Genomic DNA, 22,849 nt, shown 5'->3' on the forward strand with positions numbered 1-22,849 from the left:
AGAGCTCACTATTTAGCACGATGCTCTAGTCAAAAAAAAAAAAAATAAAAAAAGGAGGGGGTATTTTTTTTGCATGTAAAAACCTTTTTTTAAATATAAAACATGGCAAAAAGATTCTGGGGAAAAAAAAAGATATATATATGTGCTTTAATCCACATGATCTGAAACACGGGTCGTGGTGGTGTGTTGGTTACTCTCATGTTATTTATGGCCATTATCATTCCATCTACACAGTGACACATATCAATAAAACCTCTTTGAAAGAAAACAAAGCCAAAAAAGAAAACCCCCAAAATAACCAGGCACTTTGTAGTTAGTCGACCGTTTGTGTTTTTTTTTTTCTTTTTTTTTTCTTTTTTCTTTTTTTTGATTTTTGTTTTTTGTTTTTGGCTGGCGGAGGTCGGGCTGGGGCAGGAGCAATCTCAGTACGGCCTCCAAACGGACTCATCCATCCTGCCACTAGAATTCAAGACGGTTGGGGAGCTGCTGTGGCTGCCATCCGCCTCCACCCCATCACTCTGGTTGGGCAAGTTAGGGTTTAAGAGCGTGCTGCCGTTGGCCGCCGTGGTGCACGGAGGAAGCATCCGGGAAGGGGAGCGGTCCCCTCCCGGCACCATGGGGAACTGGTACGATCCCGACGAAGTGCCATAGTAGAGATATGGAGTGCTGCTGGTCTGGAAAGGTCCACTTTGGTTTTGGGAAGAGCCGGGGTAGGGTGGTGGCAGGTAGGTGTGGTAGTGAGTGGTTGCGGACATACCCAGTGACATGCCTGAGGTGACTGGCGGTGTATAGGTAAAGGTAGCTGGATAGTGCATTCGAGGGTTGGAGAAGCGGCTCTCAGTGAGGGATGAAATGCTTGTGAACTGCCTGGGATCTGAAAATGGGCCCAGCTCTGAAGCACCTAAAAAAATTATAACAGAAGATGGGGGAAAACAATTCTGTAAATACCGTTTTTTTTTTTTTTTTTTTTAAGCAAGAGCCAATAGCTGTTTTTTTCTTTTTTTTTTTTTTTTTTTTAAGAAAACCCCACTTCTTTTGGCCCCCGAAAGAACAGCAGATCATAGCAAATAACATATTGCAAGGAGCGCGTACCTGTCGCCTACAAGCACTGGGGCGAACGGGTCCCTGCTCTAACCGCGCCGATGCCCACGGAGGCAGCAGGGCTGCCAACCCGGAGTGTTCTCAAGCCACGAGCCTGGCTTGCAAAAAGAGCCACGGGATTTTCTCAAAAATCACGAGACTGATAGAAGAAAAACCGCATAAATATAAGGGTTGCTTTCTATTTGGTTCGCCCTCTGGCCTGTGAGCTCTGAGGGTGCACTCGCATTGCTGGCGTTTTGCTAGAGCCTCTCCAGAACCTCGGTCGTGGTTTTGATGAAAAATGAGGTTCACGCCTATGTGCGTGGGGGTTCAAGAAAAAAACAACGTTTTGGTGCAGCTAGCAAGAAAAGTCTGAGAACTGGCAACACCGAGTGTGCTCCACCACTGACATCGGTGGCGTTACACCAAGGTGCAACTTCCCATGTCAGCTCCACTCGCTCCAGTGAGGATTCACTCAGCTACCTTCCTACCTGCAAAAAATACAACTTGGTGCAGCCAAGGAGGATCAGAGTGGGACAGGCCAGGGGGCTGATAGGAAAGATGCAGATTTTACTTTGCAGCACAGCACGCGGAAGGCACAAGCCCAACACTTGTCCCATCGCTGCAAGAAGTTGCTTCTTCCACAGTCTGCTCAGCGTGGCCAAGCGAAAGAGCACAGAGTTTATGGCTCCTGAAAGTGCCTGGATGGTAACGCTGTGAATCTGATTCTAAAGCAAAGCAGGGGTGGGKGAGCTCAGCTCGCCTCCTTTTAATCCCACATCAAACGTGCTAAGTTTGGGAGCAGGACTGGGAAGCCGACGGGAGCAGCATGGGGACCTGCTGCGGAGACCACGGTGTGGAGAGCACGGGAGGCAGCGGCAAAACACGACGCCAAACGCCCACGGCCCCGGCAAACGGGATGCAGGAGAAGGGGCAGGGGAGGCAGGGAGGAAAAGTCTAATGTAAAAGCACGGCACAGATCGGAGGCAACCTGCAGCCAGTGTGCAGGAGGTATCTACAGAGAGGTGGAAAGAGCAGGGTTGAAATAAAGAGGGAAAAAAAATAAATGAAAAAGGCAGGAAATGCAATTGGCCTTTCCTGCGCTTCCCTGGTGACACTGCTATGTCTGCCCTCTCCTCAGGTTCACCTGTCTCTTTGCCAAAGAAGGTCAAATCTAATCCACTTCGTAGGAAACTACAGGGGCTTCCAGATGCCAAATAGCTGGTGCCAAACGGTGCAACCAGCGCTCAGGGYGTCGGCAGTACAGGCAACATCAGGCGGCACCTAAATGTGATGGAGGGGCAGAACCTGGGGGCATCTCAGGGGTTTAGGCTGAGAATCRGGGCTACATCCAGCCAAGAGTCCAACGGGTACAGCGGGAGATCCGGGCATGGTAATCCAGCTTTGCACGAAGCCTCGCAAGAACTGAGTTTAAACTCGTAGTAAAAGCCTGTTTCTGCCGCCGATGACAACGTGATTACGATTCCCTTTATCTGGAAGTGAATCAGTGACCTACGGGTGAATGGGTCTGTCTCCATTATCGAGCCCTCAAACCATAACACTCTGGAATGTAATATAACTTGTACCTTTATGGCAAACACTCTACTACTTGATGCAACTTCTTTCGTTCCCAACTGCAAACAATAGCCAGAGGCCATACCACCCAGATTCAAAGCTGTAATTTTGGAACGCCATCCTTTATATTGTGAACAGGTCTGATACGTATCTGGAAATATAAGGTTATAGCATAATTTCCCCAGCTGTTCAAAAGGCTGAATTTCAATCTGCTACTGCTTATGCCTTTTTTTTTTTTTTTAATTGTTATTGCAACTCTCCCAACATGAACAGAGTTGCTCTTAGTTTACCCTGATAGAAGCCAAACAAGCCTTTTAGAATCAAACGCAGAATTAGGATGAGTCTAAGGGTGTAGAGCACTGGTATGGTTTGCTTCTTTGCAACCAATCCCCCTTTTCTTTAAATGAAAAAAAAACCCCAACACTATCAACACAGATTTACCTGTGTAAAGCAATCTTTTTCTCAGGGCTCCATCCAAATATTATCTGGATGAGAGTTGCCAAGAGATCATGCCGGTGTTGCACAAGGCAGCATGTGCTCGCCTCCCTCGGCATTTCTAACGTGGGCTGCAGACCTCCATCCACAGCCTAGTAAATCTACACTTGTTTGTTTTTACGGGGGCTTGTAAAGTACAGTCCTATTTACCCACAGGCCAAATAACCCCTTCCTATCTCACTCACGGCCGGCTCTGCCCCACTCCTGAGCGCTGGCTTCACCATCCGCCAAACACCTTCTGCTCTCTTCCTACTTTTCCTGCTTTCGGTTGCATTTTGCTCCTTCAACAGCCTTCTGCATCTCCACTGTGCAAACGTACTTTTTTTAGGAGGCTGATCAGGACAGCTTTCCATTCACCCCTCACTCCTAAAAAAMCTTTCCTGAACAAGTCTAGAAACTTTTAAAATTGCAAAACCACAGGTTTTTGCCTTCCTCATTGCTATGTAATCGCAGTGCTGCTATTTCCTCCTTCTCCTCTCTATGCTACCTCCTCCTCACGTGTTAAGGTTGACTTAGGTTCTAACCTGCAAACCCCAGATGCATATTCATTTATACACATACAGCTCTTTGCAGGACTGGGAGCATAAACAGCTCTTGTGGGTATGTAGCCCATCTCCGTATCTGTACTTGCACATAATTGGCAGTGTCRATGGGCAATACAGTAACATGCAAGTGCAGGTAAATAATTTATTTACTCCTCTCCCCAGCGGGATTAAAGATTTATGCTAATTTTTCCGCTGTCAGAGCAAGAACATGGTTTGCATCTGTGACTTCCCACTCTCGTGATCGCTTATATTAAACTGGTGCAGTCCGGCTCCTCTGMTCCATCGCGGCTGCAGAATTGCCAAGGAAGAAGAAAAGAGTCTTTCTTCCATGCTACCAGAAAAAGAAAGCAAACAAACAAGAACTCCAASCCCCCAAAATATGGAAACAAGCAGCAAACGGACTTCTTTTTCCATACGACTGGATCAGTCTGTGGTGCTTGTCAATATAAAAGCAAAGGAGACCCTTTTCACCCAAATCATTCACATCTAATGGTGCACAGGGCAAACTGCTTTTAAATTTCCTAGGCAGATTCCTCCCTGGCATAACCTGGTACTCAAGTTTTCTCAGAGATAAACATTTAGAGCAGAAATGCGGTAATGCTAATATGCCAATATATATGCTAACGTACCAGATTGAAGAATACTCTAGTGTGTTTCATATTTAGAGTAAGAACAATTAAAATTCCATGTGGTTTCACTTATTTTGATGCAGAAGCCTCATTAAAAACCCTAGACTTGGGAATTTGCCAAGAGCAGCCTGGTCTCGCGTTCGCCCTCAAAACACCATTTTACCTGTTGCACCTTTGCAGCTGCGCCGGTTACAGCCGAATGCCTACCCTGGCCATTTCTCTTTTTTTCAGTTTACAGATGCCAGCTAATGCCAGTTAATGTTCATTTCTCAATTAATAAATGGTGCTTGTGGTTTACAGAAAATAAGGCAACAAATTTCTGCCAGGTTTACAGYACTTGGGCCAATCACTTCCAATTATTAGAGGCCATAATGTACCGTGACGAGGTTAACTCCTTGTGGGTGCAGCAAGCTGACATACACTTCAAGGGGTTGCAGGATAATTTTGTAACTTAGAAAAACTGCAGTTCGCTGGAATTTGGTTATTTTATATTTTAGTGTCCCTACAAAAAAAAAAAAAACTTGAACTTACCCAGTATGTCTGATAGGGAACAAGACATGGGGAGCACATCAAGTCAATACATAACTACTAGACGCAAGAAAAGACAGTGGAGAAGTCACTAAAGAGACTGTCTCCAAGAAATGCAGCTAGACATGGCTAAATATATCACCAGTAGCTAACTTATTTAATGGTATTTTATCCAAATGATTTGCTTGTGTTTTGRACAAACTCAGTTTTAAGACTTTTGCTGGAATAGACACTAGATGTTGTGTTCCTTGTTCAGTAGTTCAGGTTGGGCTGGGATGTAGCACAAATTGATCTATTAAAGCACTTTTTTTTCTTTTCTTTTCTTCTCTAACATCTATGCCTATGAGTTATGTGTACAGCTTGGATTACTTACAGAAGATACTATCGCCTCGTATGAAGTATGCCACACACTTCACATTAGGAGACGATTTTCAGTTTCCTACAGCACTGCCAAACTTTAAACATTCTGGCTGAAATTGTCCATGCTGGGCGTCTGTCTCAGGCTAAATTGTGATTTATGGATTTATTTGTTTTGAAAATTTCAGCTGAAACTCTTCTGCTGGGAAAAATATATTGTTTTACTAATCTTAAATTCTGAGAAGTCTTTCTTTGAAAAGCTGTAGCAGCTCCATGCTTTGAAGTAAGGACTTGAACTTTAGAATAGGAGTGGCTTTTGTATGAGAGATGTTGCCATGAAAAGCCAGCCAAATATGAACAAATTATAAGCATTCTGCCTAAAAATGGGCAGAAGAGTCTGTGCCCCTGCAAAGACATTTGCCCAGAGCCTGGAATGGAAGCCAGGATTCCTGAGGCTCAGCATTTTCTGAAATGCCAGCAAATATTTGTGAAATATAGGGACAACCCCATCTCTCCTAGTGCCAATCCAGACTGAGAATCAAGCCAGCATTGCCAGCCCTTTGCTCCATTAGCTGGGAGAGTGGGAGTCTGCATTAAAGGGTTCAAAGGATGATAGTCCATGGGGATGCTGTTATGATAATTACAAAGAGGGATTTGGAAAGGTGTGTGTGTGTTTTTTTTTTTTTAATTATGAGCAAAAATACATTAACAGAGTATTATTAAGGTTACAMCGTCAAGAAAAGAAAGCTAGGAAATGTCAGCATTAATGTTGCTCTTCCACACACATTTCAGTACTGCATTGAGTTGCAGGAGAACATGCTTGTTCTTTCACACGGTCCCTCTTGCCCACAACTGGATCACCTCTAGAGACACCTTGGAGTTGGGCAATCAAGAAACTGTTGTCTGAATATTCCCAACCTCCATTATGGAAGAACTCAAGAGAGTTGAAGTGAACAAGGCCAGGGAGATCTGGCTGTTTCTCTAGGCAAACTGGACATTAAACTGTATTTTACACATGCTCCCACTTTGGGTCCTCCCTTTAGAGGACGTTTCCCATCAGTGGTTGCTGACAGCACCTTCCTCCTTGTCTGGTGCCCAGCAAAGGCACTGGCCTTGATGTGCATGGGTGCTGAACTCTCCACAGGAACTCAGCTCTGAACTTAAGGCCAAATACTCAGCAAAAAAAGATAAYGCTGTAGGTGATGCAAAAAGGTGCCCTGAATTACACTGTGACCCAGAGCTCATGTCTCAGGACTCTGGTGAAACTGAGCTCTTGGCAATTTTGCCCTCTTTAAGAAACTGCATAGCAACCCTACAGCACAAATGTTAGAGCAAAGACCATGAAGAAATTAAGAATTCCTTCTTCAGAGAAGAATTTAATGCTCTGCAATAAGTAAGGCCTGGGGAAATGCAAGCAGAACAAGAAGAAAACCAAATACTGAGGAGCTGCTCATTAAGTTAGCACTGTCCATCCTGTGCACTGAATGAGACAGGAATCCCGTGGGAAAAGTATCATGTGATCCTGTAATTAAAATCTGTAATATAATGCATAAGCAGAATGCGGCTGATTTAAAGTTGCACAGGCAACATTAGCACAGAAGTTTCCCAATTTCTGCTCACTTAGTTTTGTAACCCTAAGAATCCTTTGCAATGTGTTGGGATGGGGGGTAGTAATTATTTGTTAGCGGCAACTTGGTTTTCCCCAAGTATCTTTCGGCTTTGGCGGCAGGGCTGTATTTTGCTGTTGGTTTCACATGGCACCCCAGGAGCAACAGCACCTCTCGGGCAACGCTCCTCGCTCCCCATTTGCCTTTTGGGATCACTGTGCTTCACCGGGATGCTCGTGACCTCCTCTCCTATGCAATGGGGTGTGTTAAAACGCCCTTTTCCTCCCTTTAACTCGCTGCATTCACTCAGCAAGTTAAAAAAAGAAGGAAGGAAGGAAGGAAGGAAGGAAGGAAGGAAGGAAGGAAGGAAGGAAGGAAGGAAGGAAGGAAGGAAGGAAGGAAGGGAAAGAAAGAAGAGAGGTGCTTGACTCGATTTTCCTCAGCTTCTTTTCCCCCCTCTCTGTGCGGCGGCAAGCTGGTCCCCCAGCGACCAGCGGTGGCAGCAGAGGTGTGAACTGGCCCCCCTCCTCCTTCCTTCACCTCGACAAGGTGTTAACTTCAAGGTCTAGTGGGGACCATTTAAGCAGCCCCGTTATGGAGCACGGCAGCCTTGCAAAACCCCGCTGCGGGATGACGGGCCGCTCAACCCCTGCCGAGCTGCTGCCTTCCTCCCTTTGCCTGGCCTGGCACGGAGGCGACGGTGTGTTGGCACCTCCAGTAATCCCCACTCATTTACCCGTAGCTGTTTTCACGGGATTTACGGCGCAGCGCCTAAGCCCTTTGCTGGGAGAAACACCCCATAAATGCTGTAATGAGCATCGACTGTTAAAGCTCCACTTGGGCAACAAAGGAGAGTGTTTCCCAGGCTGGGCTGTCTCGTGGGTTAGCAGCAAACTGGGGAGTTTTGCGCTGTTGTAGCCTGGGCTCCCTCACTACCTGCCCTGCTGCCTCAATAGGACTGTTCTGATGGGGCAAATKCATGGGAAGAAAGACATTTTCTTTAGGCATCTAACTCTTGCTGCACATCCAAACRCAGGTCATTGCTGTCTGCATCTAAGAGATTGCTTATTTTTTCAGCAGCAGCATGAATAAGGAGAAAGTCCTGCCCGACACGGGGAAAACTAACAGCAAAACCTCAGTTTGGTGCAGAAATGGAACCATGACGAGCACCGATGGCCACTGTTACCATTATGGAAGTTGCATCTGGCAAAGCTTCATTTCTAGGGGAATAATCAACCTTTCCAACAGGAGCCACAGGAGGGGGACAAATTGCCACCTCGTAAAGCACATAGGCTTCTCTTTGGGACCTCTGACTTGGACTTCACCTACACGCTGGGCCTCCTCCGACCTCTTGGTGGCTGCTATTGCATCTCGGCAGCGCTYGTCTCCAGCTGGAGATACAGGCAGAAAGGTATCGGGTTCATTTCAAAARCCTCTGTTTGTTTAAAGTCTTGAGCAATCTGTGCACTACACAGGAAGTGAAAAGAAGAAAAAGCAAATGATACTTCCTGGAAATAAAGTGTAGCAACGCTGCAAAGAAGCCTTGCACAAATGCACACACGTCTCTCCCTGCTCAGTTTTCCACAGGTTTTCCTGCCAGAATTTCGGTTGCTGATGTTTTTCACAAGCCCCAAGTGACAGACCTTGGAGGGAACACTTGAGACTTTCCTTGGAGRGCAACCTAAGCGGAGGTGTCTACACCAAGGGGGTAAAACCACAGGGCTGAGATCTGCGATGAACGCACACTACCAGGGAGCTGCAGTGCAGGAACCCTATATGAGTCCAGTGAACAGCAAGACAATATACACTATACACTGGGGTGAGCAGTCTACTTTATTACTTTTTTTTTTTTTTCAGAAAAATGTGCCTTAACTATCCAGTATAAATATTTGTTTCCAGTGTTGTCATGAATTGTACTTTTCCACTGCAACTCAGAAATACCATCCGATCCTTGAGCAGGCGCAAAGAAACRACGTCTTGCAGGGAAGGGGGAGAGACAGTAAAAGCCCTTAGTGTTTCTCCGCGTCTTAGCCCTTGCCACCCCTCCTGCCCCTTTCCTGGCCAAAATGACCTTGGTAACTCTCGCTTTTTGCCTCCTGAGGAAGGGAGGCAGTGGATCGTTTGCCGGTTCTTGATTAGGAGCTTTTAAAGGAGCTGGGAAGGACGATAATTCTTTGAAACTGGATCTACTGTAGGATGGGAGCCAGCACGCAGGACACCGTGTCTTTCAGCGCGGGCCACACACAGTGCCACTGCAGTCATCTGACTTCTCTGTCACATCCTGAAGCCATTTCCAGCTCGTGTGCGAGTTTGTACTCCCATTTAGAAAGAGGATGGGATATATTGGGAACACACATATGGAAACACTTTCAGGGAATCAGTTTCCATGAAATCCATAATGAGCCAAGTGGCTTCAGATGTGGCAGCGTGCCTCAGATTAGCCAAAAAAAAAAAAAAAAAAAAAAAAAGGAAATAAAAAAAAAAGGGGAAAAAAAAAAAAAAAAAAAAGAAAAAAAAAAAAAAAGAGGAGGACAAATCTATCCTTTCAGCCTCTATTTTGGTTTCCAGAAGGAAGAAAGAATAAAATAATAAAATTATTAATGACTGACAACTACCCAAACAGGGAGCCATGAGCAGCAGAAGTAGAGAGGGCTTTTTCCTCGCTGCCGCCCGAGCCCAGTGGCAATCTGGCTGTTGAGGAAGGGACACTGAAGGGAGCAGGGACAGCCCARGCCGTGGCTGGACCGGAGTGAGCAGGCGGCACATAGGGACATGCAGTGGCCTCTCCGTGAGGAGATGGAGGAGCCGCGAGCGCCAGCTCTGTGTCCACGGGCTGCGTCCTCCCATCGCTGCCTCTCGTGGCAAATGCCACGCGTCGTCCCTGGCCTTTCAACGGGGCTGTCTGCGGCAGCAGGGAACACCCCAATGCGAGAGGAGACGGCCGTCAACATGTCCGAAAGCCACCGTGAAAACCACGGCAGCACCGCGGAGCGCAGAGCCTGGGCCTGCTCTGTGGCCGGGTGCGGCGATGCCGCGCAGGCCCCGCTCGCCTCAGCGGGGCTGGAGGTGGGATTGCTCCGGCCGCCTTCCCGCTCGAGCCCGGCCCGCGAGCTAACTCAAAACTCCTGCGCCGAGGAGAAGGGCTCCTCGCGAGTTTGCCTTGGCTTGCCTTTCAAAGCGCGCTCTGTATATTTTAGAATATGGAGAATTCGCCTTTGATTCCAACCTCACTCGCAACAATAGACAAGCGAAGATTTCTCCGCTGAGCGATTTAAACAAAAACAAACAGCTTTGGTTGCCCGGGCCTTGTTCTCAAAATGCGCTTTTTTTCTTTTCCTTTCTTTTTCTTTTCCTTTTTTCTTTTTTTTTCCCAGAGAAAAAGCAAACCCTTGCAAATCATGACGCTTCTGGCAAAAGCTAAAAACGCGCAAATTCAGACACTGCATTTTTTTCCCCCCTCTGACGTGAACAAAACAACAACATCCCCGGAGGAAGAAAGAGTCCATCCTTGGCCTCTCCCCCACACTTTATAAGAAAGACAAAATGCCCCAATCTAAATGATTCTCCTCCAAAATAGCCATTTTCTCCTGGAGTCCCAATTTCACCCTCAGTCTCTGCCCACTTCCAAATCCATTACGTTATTTTTTCACTCTTCCTGGCCACGAAAGCAGTCGCCTGTTCGCAGAGCAGAAGACCAAGAGGGCGACCAAACTGACACAGATCAGGGAGTTCCACACCCAGACAATGGCGATGGATCCCATTGCCATAGTTCTGCCAAAATAAACAATCTCTGGATCCCGGCGAGACGACTGGGACAAGACTAGGAAGGCACTGCTGCCTTCCATGAAGAATTTAGCAGCAGGAAAACACACTGTTGGACTGCAAGCAAGTGGGAAAAAATCACCAGGAGTGGGAAAAACCCACCAGGAGATGGTGAGAGTTTCTTCCTCTGTACAGCACCAGGACAGGCGAGCACGCACTGACTACTGAGCTGTAGTGCCAGGCTGGACAACGTTTTCAAAGACACCAGCGTGACTCAGAGCACTCATAAAGGGAATTCAGGGAAGCTAAGGGAGTGTTTAGATGCCACAGAGAAGCACGAGATGTCCCCGAGCCGAACCACCTCAACAGGGCAGAGCCCATGTGCGAGAGCACGAGAGGTGCTCTCTGCCCCCGCTTTGACGTGCAGAGCGGCGCTGGTTTCACAAAATACGGGCTTTTCAATATTAACCATCAATATTCCATTCAGCAAAAGCAGTGTAAATYCCCCATGTGGATTTACGCATCCCTCTGTGGATTCGGTTCAAACCCAAACTGGCTTTCTTGCTAAGTTAGGGCAAACTGCTGCGGGCGAAATTTCAGCCCATTATAAACAGCATTGCCATTCATAAGGCGAACGGCAGCTTACACTAGCCTAGCTTTGAATACTTCTAAATAGATGCTCCTTCTCCATAGTGTAAGCTCTGAATATGCTTTTTATCCTGCCAGGAAGCCAGTGATGAGAAAGACTCTGTTATTACAGACTTTGGTCTGGTTTAGCTCACATCATAAACATGTTTTAGGTTTTTGGCTATATGATACCTTATGCTACTGCTGTACGCTACCTTATATTGTACCAGCAACTCAAATCACTACTGATGGCCCAAAATCAAGTCAGCACATGTCAGATAAACCACAGAAACAGCACACATGCGGGGTTTTAGCCCAGGGTAAAAGTGAGAGATGCTACTATTTTGTGGAAGAGGATTAAGTCTCACTCCCTCATGCTTGCTACAGGCTGTAGAAATGCAAACCACTACCCAGTCCCAACGGATGCATGGCATATTGTCAGGCAGGATGAATTGACGCACCTCTCAGTTAGCTTAATTTCCAAAGAGCTCTCAGGTAACTTCTGATCAGTTAGTAAAAAACAAATACTGTAGAGACCCTCTACAAGATAACTGGATCAATTTTGTTCTGAGATTTAGAAAAGTCACCTACCCACTAAAGCTGTTAAAGGGAGTTATGTTTTTTCCAGTGTTTTCTGATTTGTTTTGTGACCCTGGACATATCATTTGATTTTCCCAGCTAAGTTTGCTTGGTGTGGATGTATTAATGCTTCATACTATTCAAGTGACAGTAATGCCACTTGGGAAACAGTCTGAAAACCTCTGCTTGAAGATGCTATAAGATTAAAGCAAAACCCACCAAAAATATTTTTGATGCACCCATCTGCAAATGAAGACAAATGAAGACAAATGAAGACAAATGAAGACAAATGAAGACAAATGAAGACACACACACAGAAGCTGGTTAAGCCGAGAAGCCAGGCCTTGTGCTCAAAGTCCACAGCAGCTGGAACAGTTTCTTACACAGGCAAGAAGCCTTTCTTAAAAACAGTGCCAAACCAACCTGGCCCACCTACATTGCCCAGGCCAAACTARGAACTGATTGGGTTTGGATTCTCCTTAAACCCACCTTCCTATCTAATTATGGAATCTAATATGATGGCTCCTAACTGCACTGTGGTGGTGCTTAGATCCTCCCCTGYGCTCCTTTTCCCCCATAAAAAAAAGGCATGGGTTGGCTTTTAGCATGTATCAAAATGAAATCAAAAACAAGCAAAAATCCCTTTAAAGACAGATATTTGAGAGGAAGAGGGAAGAAAAGGGAAAGAGAAGTGCCTTTTTTCCCCCTGCCAGGATTCTTCTGTGGCTCCTCCAGACCTGCCAGTATCCACATCACAGTTCCCTAGGACTTCCTCCATGGGAGACGCTCTTCCAATGAGGCATTTCATCTCAGGGTTTTGGGTCAGCCGACCTCCTGGTGTTTTTGAGGCACTTGCTTCCTTTCCTATTTGGTAAACCTTTGAGAAGGGCTCATTTKCAGACAGAGTCCCTAGTCCAAATACCATTTTTTTGCAATCTGTGCCCTAGATGCTATTTAAATGTTTATGCTTTTTCTCACAGAGATTTCCACTCTATACCTTCCCTGATAAACTCTTTATAGCTCCATGTCCATTCATCAGTCAGAAACTTCTCTGCAGCAAACACTCTCATTTTATAGCCAGTAGTCTAGTTCAGAAGCCCAGGGGTATTTTAAATTATTCATAAATCTCCCATCACTTCTCAAGCATTTTTCTTATATTTTTTTCTGCAATGCTAGTTATGATATCCTTGGCTTTTAAGCTCATTTAAAAAAAAAAGAAAAAAAAAAGGAAATATTTTAATCATACCAAAATTACCTATTTCAATCAACACAATTTTCTGGCTCAGATTTTTTCTTCTTTGGGACATGGTTTTATTTTTGTTTTGAGTGGCAGCAATACATGTAGCTGGTTGGCCACATTTAACAAGAATAACTTAGATATTTCATTCTGCTACTGTTCAGAGAGGCACAGATCATATTATCTCCTGAGGTCTCTGTCTCTCCCATAAGGCTATAATTCTATAAATTTAGACAGAGATTTAAACCCGCAGCTTCGAAAATCCCTAAGCTTGGGGATATATATTCTCTGTTTTTGTAGTCTATAGGAACTAAGCAAGCACGTTTGGCTCTTCTGAGAAGGTGGATCCTCTCCTGGACTAACCTGCTGGGGCTGATTTCAAGACCTTCTCTTACYCTTTCTGATAAAGATGCTGACCTCAATGCCAACTGGCTCCTGATGCCAGCCCCTTCCTACAAGTTGAAATGCACAGCTTTGTGCTTTCATCCATGCTGCTGCTCAAGTCTGGACAGAGGTGAATATCTGCAGGACATCTCCTTACCCTCCTTCCAGCTCAGATTCTCTCCTGATTGATGCTTACTAAAACCTGCCCACTGTGACTGCTGTCATGTTGACAGCATTTTGACATGTCTCTGGCTCTCTTTGCCTTTCCTCAATTTCATTTGATCAAACTTGAGTTGTACTCAGAGTCAAAACTCTAAAGGGACAGGGATGATCTTCCTGGATTGYTTTTTTTCCCCTCATTCTGTAATTGCCTAGTGCCAAACACCACGGGATCTATGGTTCACAGTTCCAGGTGCCACCACAATACAAATAACGTCACCGGCTGCTCTATAAGGCATAGTCCTCAGTGATCGCAGCGATTCCATTAGCTACTCACAGACAAAAACATTGCTTTGATCAGTGAATTGCACTGTCTGTAGCAGACAAATGGAGATGTTCCAGCAGCTGTCCAAAACCTCCCACCTGTCAAAGAGATTTGCAATGCAACCTCGAACACACGGAGCTGTCAATGTGCCCAGTTCTTGGATATCCTCTCCTTTCAATCCCATGTTCAGCTTTCAATACAAGGAGGAACACATGATATAATTCCAATACAGAATTATACAAAGCAAGCTGTGTTTTTACAAACAAAATTCACCCCTAAAATATGTAGCTCATATACTTGATCCTGTACAGTTTTTCCCTTGGGCTTATTCAGAGTTGAGTCAATTATGTTTTCAGTACAAGTTCAGCCTAATAGTGTAAACTAAAAAAAGAGGGACATTACCTTTAGCTGCAGGCTTCATAATATTCTACCATCCCGAGAGCAGCTATTAGCATAGTAAATAAAGCACTTATTTTGAAGAAGAGTTCACAAAACTGCTAACTACAGATAGCAATAGCCCTACTAACCATTAGTAGTAACTGATGTAAACCATGCATGTGGCATCACCAACAACTTTGAGCTCACATATAGACTCTTTCCAACTCAGCTACCTGATAGAGGCAGTATAGGTACCACTACTAATGCATATGTACCACTGACCTCTTCCTCTTGGTGAAGAAATGTGAAATCAACAGGCAAAAGCACCAACATGAGATGCTCTACCATCACTGCCTTCAGAAATGATCTGTCTTAACTACTCCGGACATTTTTTTCTCTGGTGCTCCCCTTTTCTCAGCACTGTTGCTCCTCTTTCTCACAGGAGCCCAAGGAGATAACAGCTTTCTCTGGCTATCTACAGCTGGCATTTCTATATTGCTTGGCAAAATAAGGTAGTATGGAAAACATTAATGGCCACCACGGTAAAAAAGGTCAAACTCCCCCTCCTCTGCCTACACATATGGATTACCCCAACCTTGTGACAGCTTTAATTCCCTGTAGCACTTTCAGGCACGACTGCTCTTTGGCCTCATGTGTCTTGGTATCTGCAGCCAGCAGCAGGATCTGCTTTTTCTGCAAAAGTGTGAGCCCTAACTTCTGGCTCCAACACATGATGCTGTAATTGCTGTTTGGGTGGTTAGAGAGATCYTGGAGAAAAACAGCCAGGAGGCAAGAAGGTGACGTGGCCAGGACAGGGCTGATGAAGYAGCACACCAACTCCTCTATTCCTCCATGAGATGCCTTCAAGTATCACAGAAAAGTTGTGCACAATTTTTTACCAAAACCAACTTCATGCACTGGTTGCACTGCCTATTCTGAGCTTCAAGGGTTTAGCTTCAGCTCAGTTTCACCTCTTCTTGTAAAYCTGCCCGAGGAACAACTATGGATGTGGTGATGGGATCTGATACACAAAGGGGCCACGGGCTGAGCTCTGAGCCGTGATTTCCTCTTTGGATTCAGTGGAGCAAAACCACTGGCTAAACCTGGAGAGAAAAAGCTTCACTGGCTACAGCTGCGTTTCTTAAAAGGAATGCTAAAATAGTGCATGAAAATTATAGTAGGATGCATACCCTGCTGCCCAGGAACACTCTTCCTGTAACTTCTTCTAAAGTATGGGTGAAGTCTAACAGCAAGGTATTACATTCATTTCACTTGTTAAACTCGGAGAGACTTTATAACTGGGCTAATATAAAAGCAGGGAAAATCCCAAAGGAATTGCAGAAGCCACTGGAAAATGCTTTCTCAATACATTTTCTTTTTTCAAATCGCTTGGAAAAGTAGCTTCAAACTATCTCTGCAACCAAAAATAACTCCTCCTCAACCGATACTGCAGGATAGACTTGCCTGTTGAGGGAAAGGTTTGTCACAGAATTTCCTCTCTTCAATATATCGTAGTTGACTTGAGCAAACAGAAACAACCAAAATATTTTTGTGCAATCCCACTCCAGCCCCCTTAGAAGTTAAACTCTCCGATACCACATCCCACAACATCCAGCTCCAGAGGCTTCTGCCATTTCCCAAAGAACCATCACAAAAGCCTTCTCTCCYATACTTCTCTTCCTGTATTATGGTCACCTCCACAGCAAAATTTGAGAAGCTACTCGAGGCACAGAACTCCAGAAACCACTCCTGCAASCTGGCACATAAAGATATAGCCCTTCAGATAAGTGGAAACTAAAGCTAGAGAAATTCAGACGAGTAATGAGACTCGCATTTCCAAAGGGAGCTTAGTTAACAGAAGTTGCAGTGGATTTTGCTTCCCTGTAAATTCTTAAATGCAGACTCAGAGACTCTTTTTTTTTTTTCGTCAAAGGTTATCCTCAAGTTCAAATGAGAGCTAATTTGGGGAAGTCTTACTGCTGGCTTACGGAGGAGATCAAAGCAGATGACCATGTGTGTTTCGCTGTATTAATAACCTATGGATCTATAGATCTGTGCAAAGCTCCTTGTATTAAATTAGCCCTGGCAGCACCTCCTTGATAGCACATGGGGCCGGGGCTCAGTGCCCAGCGTGGGGAGCCGGGGCTTTCTGGGTGGCTCCATGGGACAGCCCTAGCAGTGGGTGCTCGCTGGGACACCCGTTCTTAAGGATCCCATCCCATCCCAAGCTTGAGGAGGGCAGGTATCACCTGCTTTGATCCCTTCCTGGGCTCTTTTTGAGTCAGTCTGAAGGCAATATTAAAAGATTTCCAGATTAGTGTCCCCAAATACCCTCCCTTTATGAATATGAAATATTTCCTTCTCTCTTATTAGCATCCTTTATGATCCACGTGAAGGTGTGTGCCTTCAATTTATCTCATTCCATCTTCCTCAGCTTCCCTGCCTACACGCTCTTCTTTTGTACAGTCAGAGAGAGCTTGAACCACTATTGCAGCTCTTCTCTTTCTATCACCAGGATTGGCCATGCCCTTCATAATCTTGCAACCAAAGAGCTGACATGACTGCAGTTTCCTTCTGCTGCTAAAATACGTACTAAGCATAGAAGAGATCTGGACACCTGTAAAATGGGGTCAATCATTACTTGCTAAGTCATTTCAAACAAGTGCTGCAAAGCCCTCCTAGGCTCTAGGGCTGCATTCTTGGTGCACAGCTAGCCAAATTTTGCATGGCCAGAAATGGGAGAAAATTACACCGAAAGTCAAGGCAGCAACAGCTATGCAACTTTTGCAACTAACCAAATAAAATTCAGGGTAACAAAGACTTAAGGACACAGTGTTAAAGCAGAACGAGCGATTCTGATCAGCACTCTATCTGATATCCGGCATGGAGCAGATCAGAGCTGCACGTGCAGCGCTTGCTTCCCTCCTTACACAAGCACAACCCTCCACAACGGTCACCTCCACTGGCTCCATCCTGAGATGTCCTCTCAGCTGCATGTCCAGCAACCTTCTGGCTTTGCCTACTTCACTGCAGTCACTAAGGTCCTTACTSGATCAGGTCCCATATTTGTAAGCGACTCTGGGGGAGAAATGAGCTCTATAAAACATCAGTGACCTTTTTGCTCCTGGTGGAGCTTGGTAGACATGGTTTGGAGATAGGCAGAACAAGAAGAGCTACTTTGGGCAGCCCTGATAATTCTACAAAGCACGGTGCTAGGTGACACAGGAGAAGGAGATATCATATGGGTGGACAACCTGGTCCCTCAAATTAGTCGTCTTTCTAGGTTGAAAAACACCAGAGATCCCACCAGGAGAACACCAAAATGTTGTATAAGGGTGAAACAAAGAGCTTGGTCCTGCAGACTTCCAACTAGGACTTTATTGACCGTGCTAGGAGTGCACATACAGGTAGTGACTCAGGACATGGCCCTTTGAAAGCCTGGAAGAGAGGGCCCTGTTGCCCCACTAACAATTAGCATTTTGTTTACAAAACCCAGCCGAGTCAGTAAGAATAATCATTACAAAACATGCTCAGACTGTGATTCCGGTTTAAGTTAATATAATTTTAATGAGTTCTTCAGAAACGGCCTGGCACTTATGGAAAATTTCCTTAATTAATATCAGGCCCTAAATTAGTAATAAAAAAAAGCTCTGAATATCATTTGGTCCCAAGCTGGAACTAAAGTATGTTTTGGCATCATTACTAACTGTTAGCAGCAAGTTCTGGAAACAGATGCAAATCCTGATATGTGTCCTAAATATAAAACACATTGCAAAAAAAAAGCTCAGATAAAAATATATCTATACATCCACATATATTTGAGTGTGCTATTTCCTGCCTATATCAGCAACAAATTTACTCCCTTTAAGAGCATTCCACTTGTTTCTTCCTTTCTGTATGTTTTACATTGCTTATTTCAGGAATAAAATTCTTTGCCTTCCTTTTTTTCCTGTTTATTTCCTTTCCTAACAGCAGTTTTAACTGAGTGAAAAGGGCTTAAAGACATGYATTATAATATTCAAACTTTTGCAAATCAGGGCGCTTGTTTTACCGCCTAAATATGGGTATAGTTGCCTAATTTGAGGCCACCCACATTGGAAAAATTTGGCCTTCATCCTTGAGGTAGAGATCATGCAACATATCTCCTGGACAATTGCTCCAATGAGAAATTTTACCCTGGAGACAAGTTCCTACTGAAATCCTACACGTCAGTGCCAAGGTGCTAAGATTCCTAGGTGGCACCATGTGGGCAGGAGACTAAAAATGGAAAAAAATGTGGTAAGCAAAATCAATAGTACCACTGAAAAATAAAAAAAGRCAAGTTACAAGTTTAGGCCTGGCAGAAAAATGGCAGAGTTGTTTCTGAAGAGCACGTTACAGGAGCTCCCGAGCTTTCCAGAGGGCTTTACTTAGACTTAACTCAGTGTACCTTACAGGGAGAGCAGCAAAAATTAGCTAGGAGAAATGGAGACAGAGACAACCTTGAGTGTCTCAGCTGCCATTAAAAAAAAAAAGGAAGACAGACTGAAAATTGTTATAGTCACCAAGAAAAACATCGCAGTGCAGTGAATGTACCAGGAACAGAGTTGGCCTCTTGGGTTTGCCAAGAGCCTGAGACAATATTGCTGAAGCGTGAAGTGCCCATTCGTTTCAGGCACTGCGAGCACAAATGTCTCTGCTGGCAACGTCGAAGGTAGTAACTATTTCACTGCTCCCCAAAGCAGGCCAAGGGAGAAAAAGAATCACATTACGGGTCTCCTGTTGTTCAAGGGTCTAGTCCTAACATGTACTTAGCACCCACAGCATTGAATGAAGCTAGCAGAAATTTGGGGAAGCAATGGTAGCTGCTTCAGAGGGCCACATTTTGTGTTTTGCTTGGCATTGTCAAGTTTTTCAACTCCTTAGAGGAAGACGGGCAACTTTTCCTTCTTAAAGATGGTGTTTTTTCAAAGAGCAACTTCAAAACAAATGAAATCCAATATAAAAATGATATGTAAGTGACATGCGACAAAAGCCATTAAAAAAAAAAAAAGAAGTTAATTCACCTTAAGTTTAGAAACCTATGATGGTAATCAGTATAGGAGTTTATGAAAGAAAACACATTTCTGTGAGCCACTTCCTCATTAAAAATATGAACAGAAATGCAGAGTTTCAGCTGGAGATGCTTCCTTTATATAGGCTTTATTTTAACATTTTCTGGCTGGCAAGAACGAAATTGAATTGTGTCAAAGAAAGGTATATCATCACTGACGAGTGCACAGCCAGAATTCACATGCTGGACTTCTACTTCTCAGACCTCAGGGAATTGGGAGAACAGGAATATTATTACATTCAATATCCCATTAAGGCCCAGGATGGTRCAAAATGACCCACTGATATCTACAGCGAGAGATTAATTACTGAGGAAGCTTGGCTACACTGACCCTAGCAAACAGCACAGGGTAATTCGAGGGCTCTAAATCCAGCTGCTATGGCCTGACTACCATAATATTAAATCCTTCTAGTGTCCAAAACAAGGTGCTGCCTCCCAGCACCCCCAGCAATGGGTTCTGCACTGACCTGACTTCCACTAACCGCGGTTACTTTGCAACTAACTTACCTGATTGCAGTCTGCAAACTGTTAAGGGGTTGACTCCAGTGTGTCCCTCATCTCAGTCTGTCCCCATTCAAAAACACAATAAACGGACAGCAAAATTCATCATGAGCTGGGGGATACTCCAGTGTGTGGGAAGGAAGAGTTCAGGCACTGTGGCTGAGGAAGGCCAGCTTCCCTGGTTTAAGCCATTCATGGCAATACACCACAAAAACAAGTGTTTGTGAAGAATGTCAGCCTGGGGCTGGAAAAGGTAGGCTTGGTGCTTTGTGCTGTCATTGAGTTTAACTTTTATTTTCTTTCTGTTGTCATATAAGCTTTTGTCAAAGATGGTTGCATAGGATGGGTTCTTTCATAGTGTATTAATRTCACCCATCTAAGGCAAGGCCTCCAGTTGCTCAAGACTTTGATCCTGCAAGTCTTTCTCATGTGTGAAACAAAAAGCAAGAGGCTATTGCATTCAGGGATTAGGATAAGCAYGTGCAGGAACAATGTAGGGGAAGGAGAAGTCTTCTCATCTCCCTTCTCAAGATCATTCTCAACAATAAACTCAAGCTCAAAGCCAGAGAGCTCAAGGTAGAAATAGATCTAGGTGAAGCAGATGCAGGCTGGATTAATCTGGCATGTGATGAGTGTGATGAGGTTGTCATAGGGATATGTTGAGGAGACAGCTACCTCATCTCTTTGAGATGCACCCAACCAAATACAGACTATTAGAATTGACGTGTTTATAAGTCTTCTCACCTAGGCTTGCTTTGGAGTCAATGGGCTTTGAAGTCAAGGAAACTTTACGTGCTCTAGGTGTCTCTGCTTGAGCAGGAGGTTTGGACTAGATGATATCTAGAGATCCCTTCCAACCTCAGCCGTTCTGTGATTCTAAGGTGCTGGTTGGGGCTGGTACAACCCATCCACATCCTGTCAAGCAAACTGCGTCGTGCAAGTGCTGATTTCTCCCCACTGATTCTAAAAGGAGCACAGGGTAGCCATCTCAGATGTGAAGGTCTACACTACAGACACCCACAATCAGAGGAGGCCATATCTTCTTTGGCTACTGACTGCAGGAAAAATTCAACCTGCAGTCCCTGCTCTGAGCCTTGCATATGCAGAGGACTTGTTGGATCAATCCCAAAGCTTTATGTAACATGTCTGTGATGTGTATTTATATGAATCATATACATTAACACATAATAGACACTCATGCTCCCCATCGCACATGCAGTTTGGTTATGCACAGGGCACAAAGACTGTGAGCACAGTCACTATGAATCACTACATTCCTGAGGCAAAACTCTTTCTAAAATGACCATGTTCATATATTCCCATGGTTTCCACTACAATATTATTTAATTAAGAATATTAATCTGCTAGGCCACCAACTTTCACTGCCTTTTCTGGAACTCTCAGCAGACAGGTATTTTAATAAAATATAGGGAATGATTTTAACGAATCCAGCTCTTTTTATGACAGAGCTGGTGCAATCAGGTAAGTTAGTTGCATGGCCTCTTGAACCTTTATCTATCCAATCTTGATATGAACATGAGATTTATGCACCAGAGAGGTCACCAGTGCAAAAGCTGCATGAGTTTTGCTCGCTGGTCTTTGTTTTGTTTGTTTTTCAGCTATTCTTACTGAGTACTGCCCAAATAATCATGAACTATTATCAATGACTTGTATGGCATTGAAATACAGGGCTAGTCCGCATCTGGAGAATACAAGACCAAGACTTGGAAGTCTAAAACCTACCTAGCTGTGGGCACTCGTTTGCACGTGTTTAAAACATGCATGCAAACATTGCAGATGTGCAAAGAAATCAAGTATGTGTCTCGACACCAACGCGACCAGTTCGGCTGCATTACCCCAGCCTGCCAAAATAAGTCCTCAGGGCTGCTCTTTTCCCCTCACAAATGGGCTGGGGCATTAACTACCCCRACACCTTCTTCCTGCAGCCAATGGACATGTTCCTGGTCACAAAACTATCACCACAAACTGCTCTTGCTAACAGTGTGACCAGGAAGCACTACTTGGAAGGACACAGTACATTATTAGTTGACACGTTCCAAACTGCAAGTGCTACTTAACCAGYGGTTAAGGCAAAGCCATGGAGGCCTGCAGAACGGCTGGGTGACACAAGGATGGGGCAGGTAGGAAGCTCTGGGCCTTCAGGGGTGACACGTGAGGCCTCAGGGTTACTCACTGCTCCTCCTGCATGATGTTAAGCAACAGGCAGTAAATATGGAATTCATTAAAATTACCTTGTATATTTTTAACAGCCTTGATAATCAGATTTCTGCCACTGTATTGAGAAGCAAAGTTTGTTTTTATTCAAGACCTTGTAAAACTCTAATTTCTCCCTTATGCTCTGGGGGTGTCTGAAGTTTTCTATTGCTCTTAATAGTCATTTTTAACTCCCTTCGAAATTCTGTTCTCTTCTGAAAGATATATCAACCACGTGAATGGAGGTCTGGTTTTGTCAGTGCGAGGGATAAACTGGTTGCTGCAATGGGCAGCTTTAAACTTGCACTTCTTTCCATGCATTACATGCTTGGGGGACAGATCCTGCTCTTGCTCACTGTGGTGCTGCAATGAATTTTTCTACCGGGTGGRAAACATTGAGAAGATCCATGGAGTTTCCAGTGGGAGCTACAGTGAAGCTTCTTGCTGCCTTAGAGCCAGAGACCATCTCCAACCTCCAAAGTCCGTTGCTGTAACCCCGAATGTCCACAAAATCTGCAGACAATCTCTGGCACTGGGGAAGATCACAGCTTGCTTTTCTAACCTGGAAGCTAACCTGAGGCCAGCCACCTGTGTTGGGAAAAGGTGAGAACACCTTGGGGGCACGGGCTGACCCCCCAAAAGGCGAAGGGCAAGGAAAGTAAGGCCAGCCTACAGTAGAGCACAAGTGAAAAGTTCAGTATACGGCCACATAATGCACAGAGCTCGCTCTTCCAGTCACGCTGCCTGTGCCCACATGCGAGGCGCTCACGTCTGA

The 22,849-nt window shown here is 44.8% G+C and overlaps 1 protein-coding gene across 1 annotated transcript in view; it reads right to left on the reverse strand.

Moving 5' to 3' along the window:
* Nucleotides 1–422: 422 nt before the first annotated feature.
* Nucleotides 423–22,849, reverse strand: part of RUNX2 (runt related transcription factor 2) — a 72,001-nt gene continuing 49,574 nt past the window's right edge. Inside the window, exon 5 of the mRNA XM_026039970.1 lies at nucleotides 423–901. Within this exon, the coding sequence (XP_025895755.1) occupies nucleotides 423–901 (479 nt within the window). The remainder of the gene's footprint in view (nucleotides 902–22,849) is intronic.

The sequence above is a fragment of the Nothoprocta perdicaria genome, unplaced genomic scaffold (assembly GCF_003342845.1).
Source record: "Nothoprocta perdicaria isolate Ctin4 unplaced genomic scaffold, notPer1 scaffold_248, whole genome shotgun sequence".
Taxonomy (NCBI): domain Eukaryota; kingdom Metazoa; phylum Chordata; class Aves; order Tinamiformes; family Tinamidae; genus Nothoprocta; species Nothoprocta perdicaria.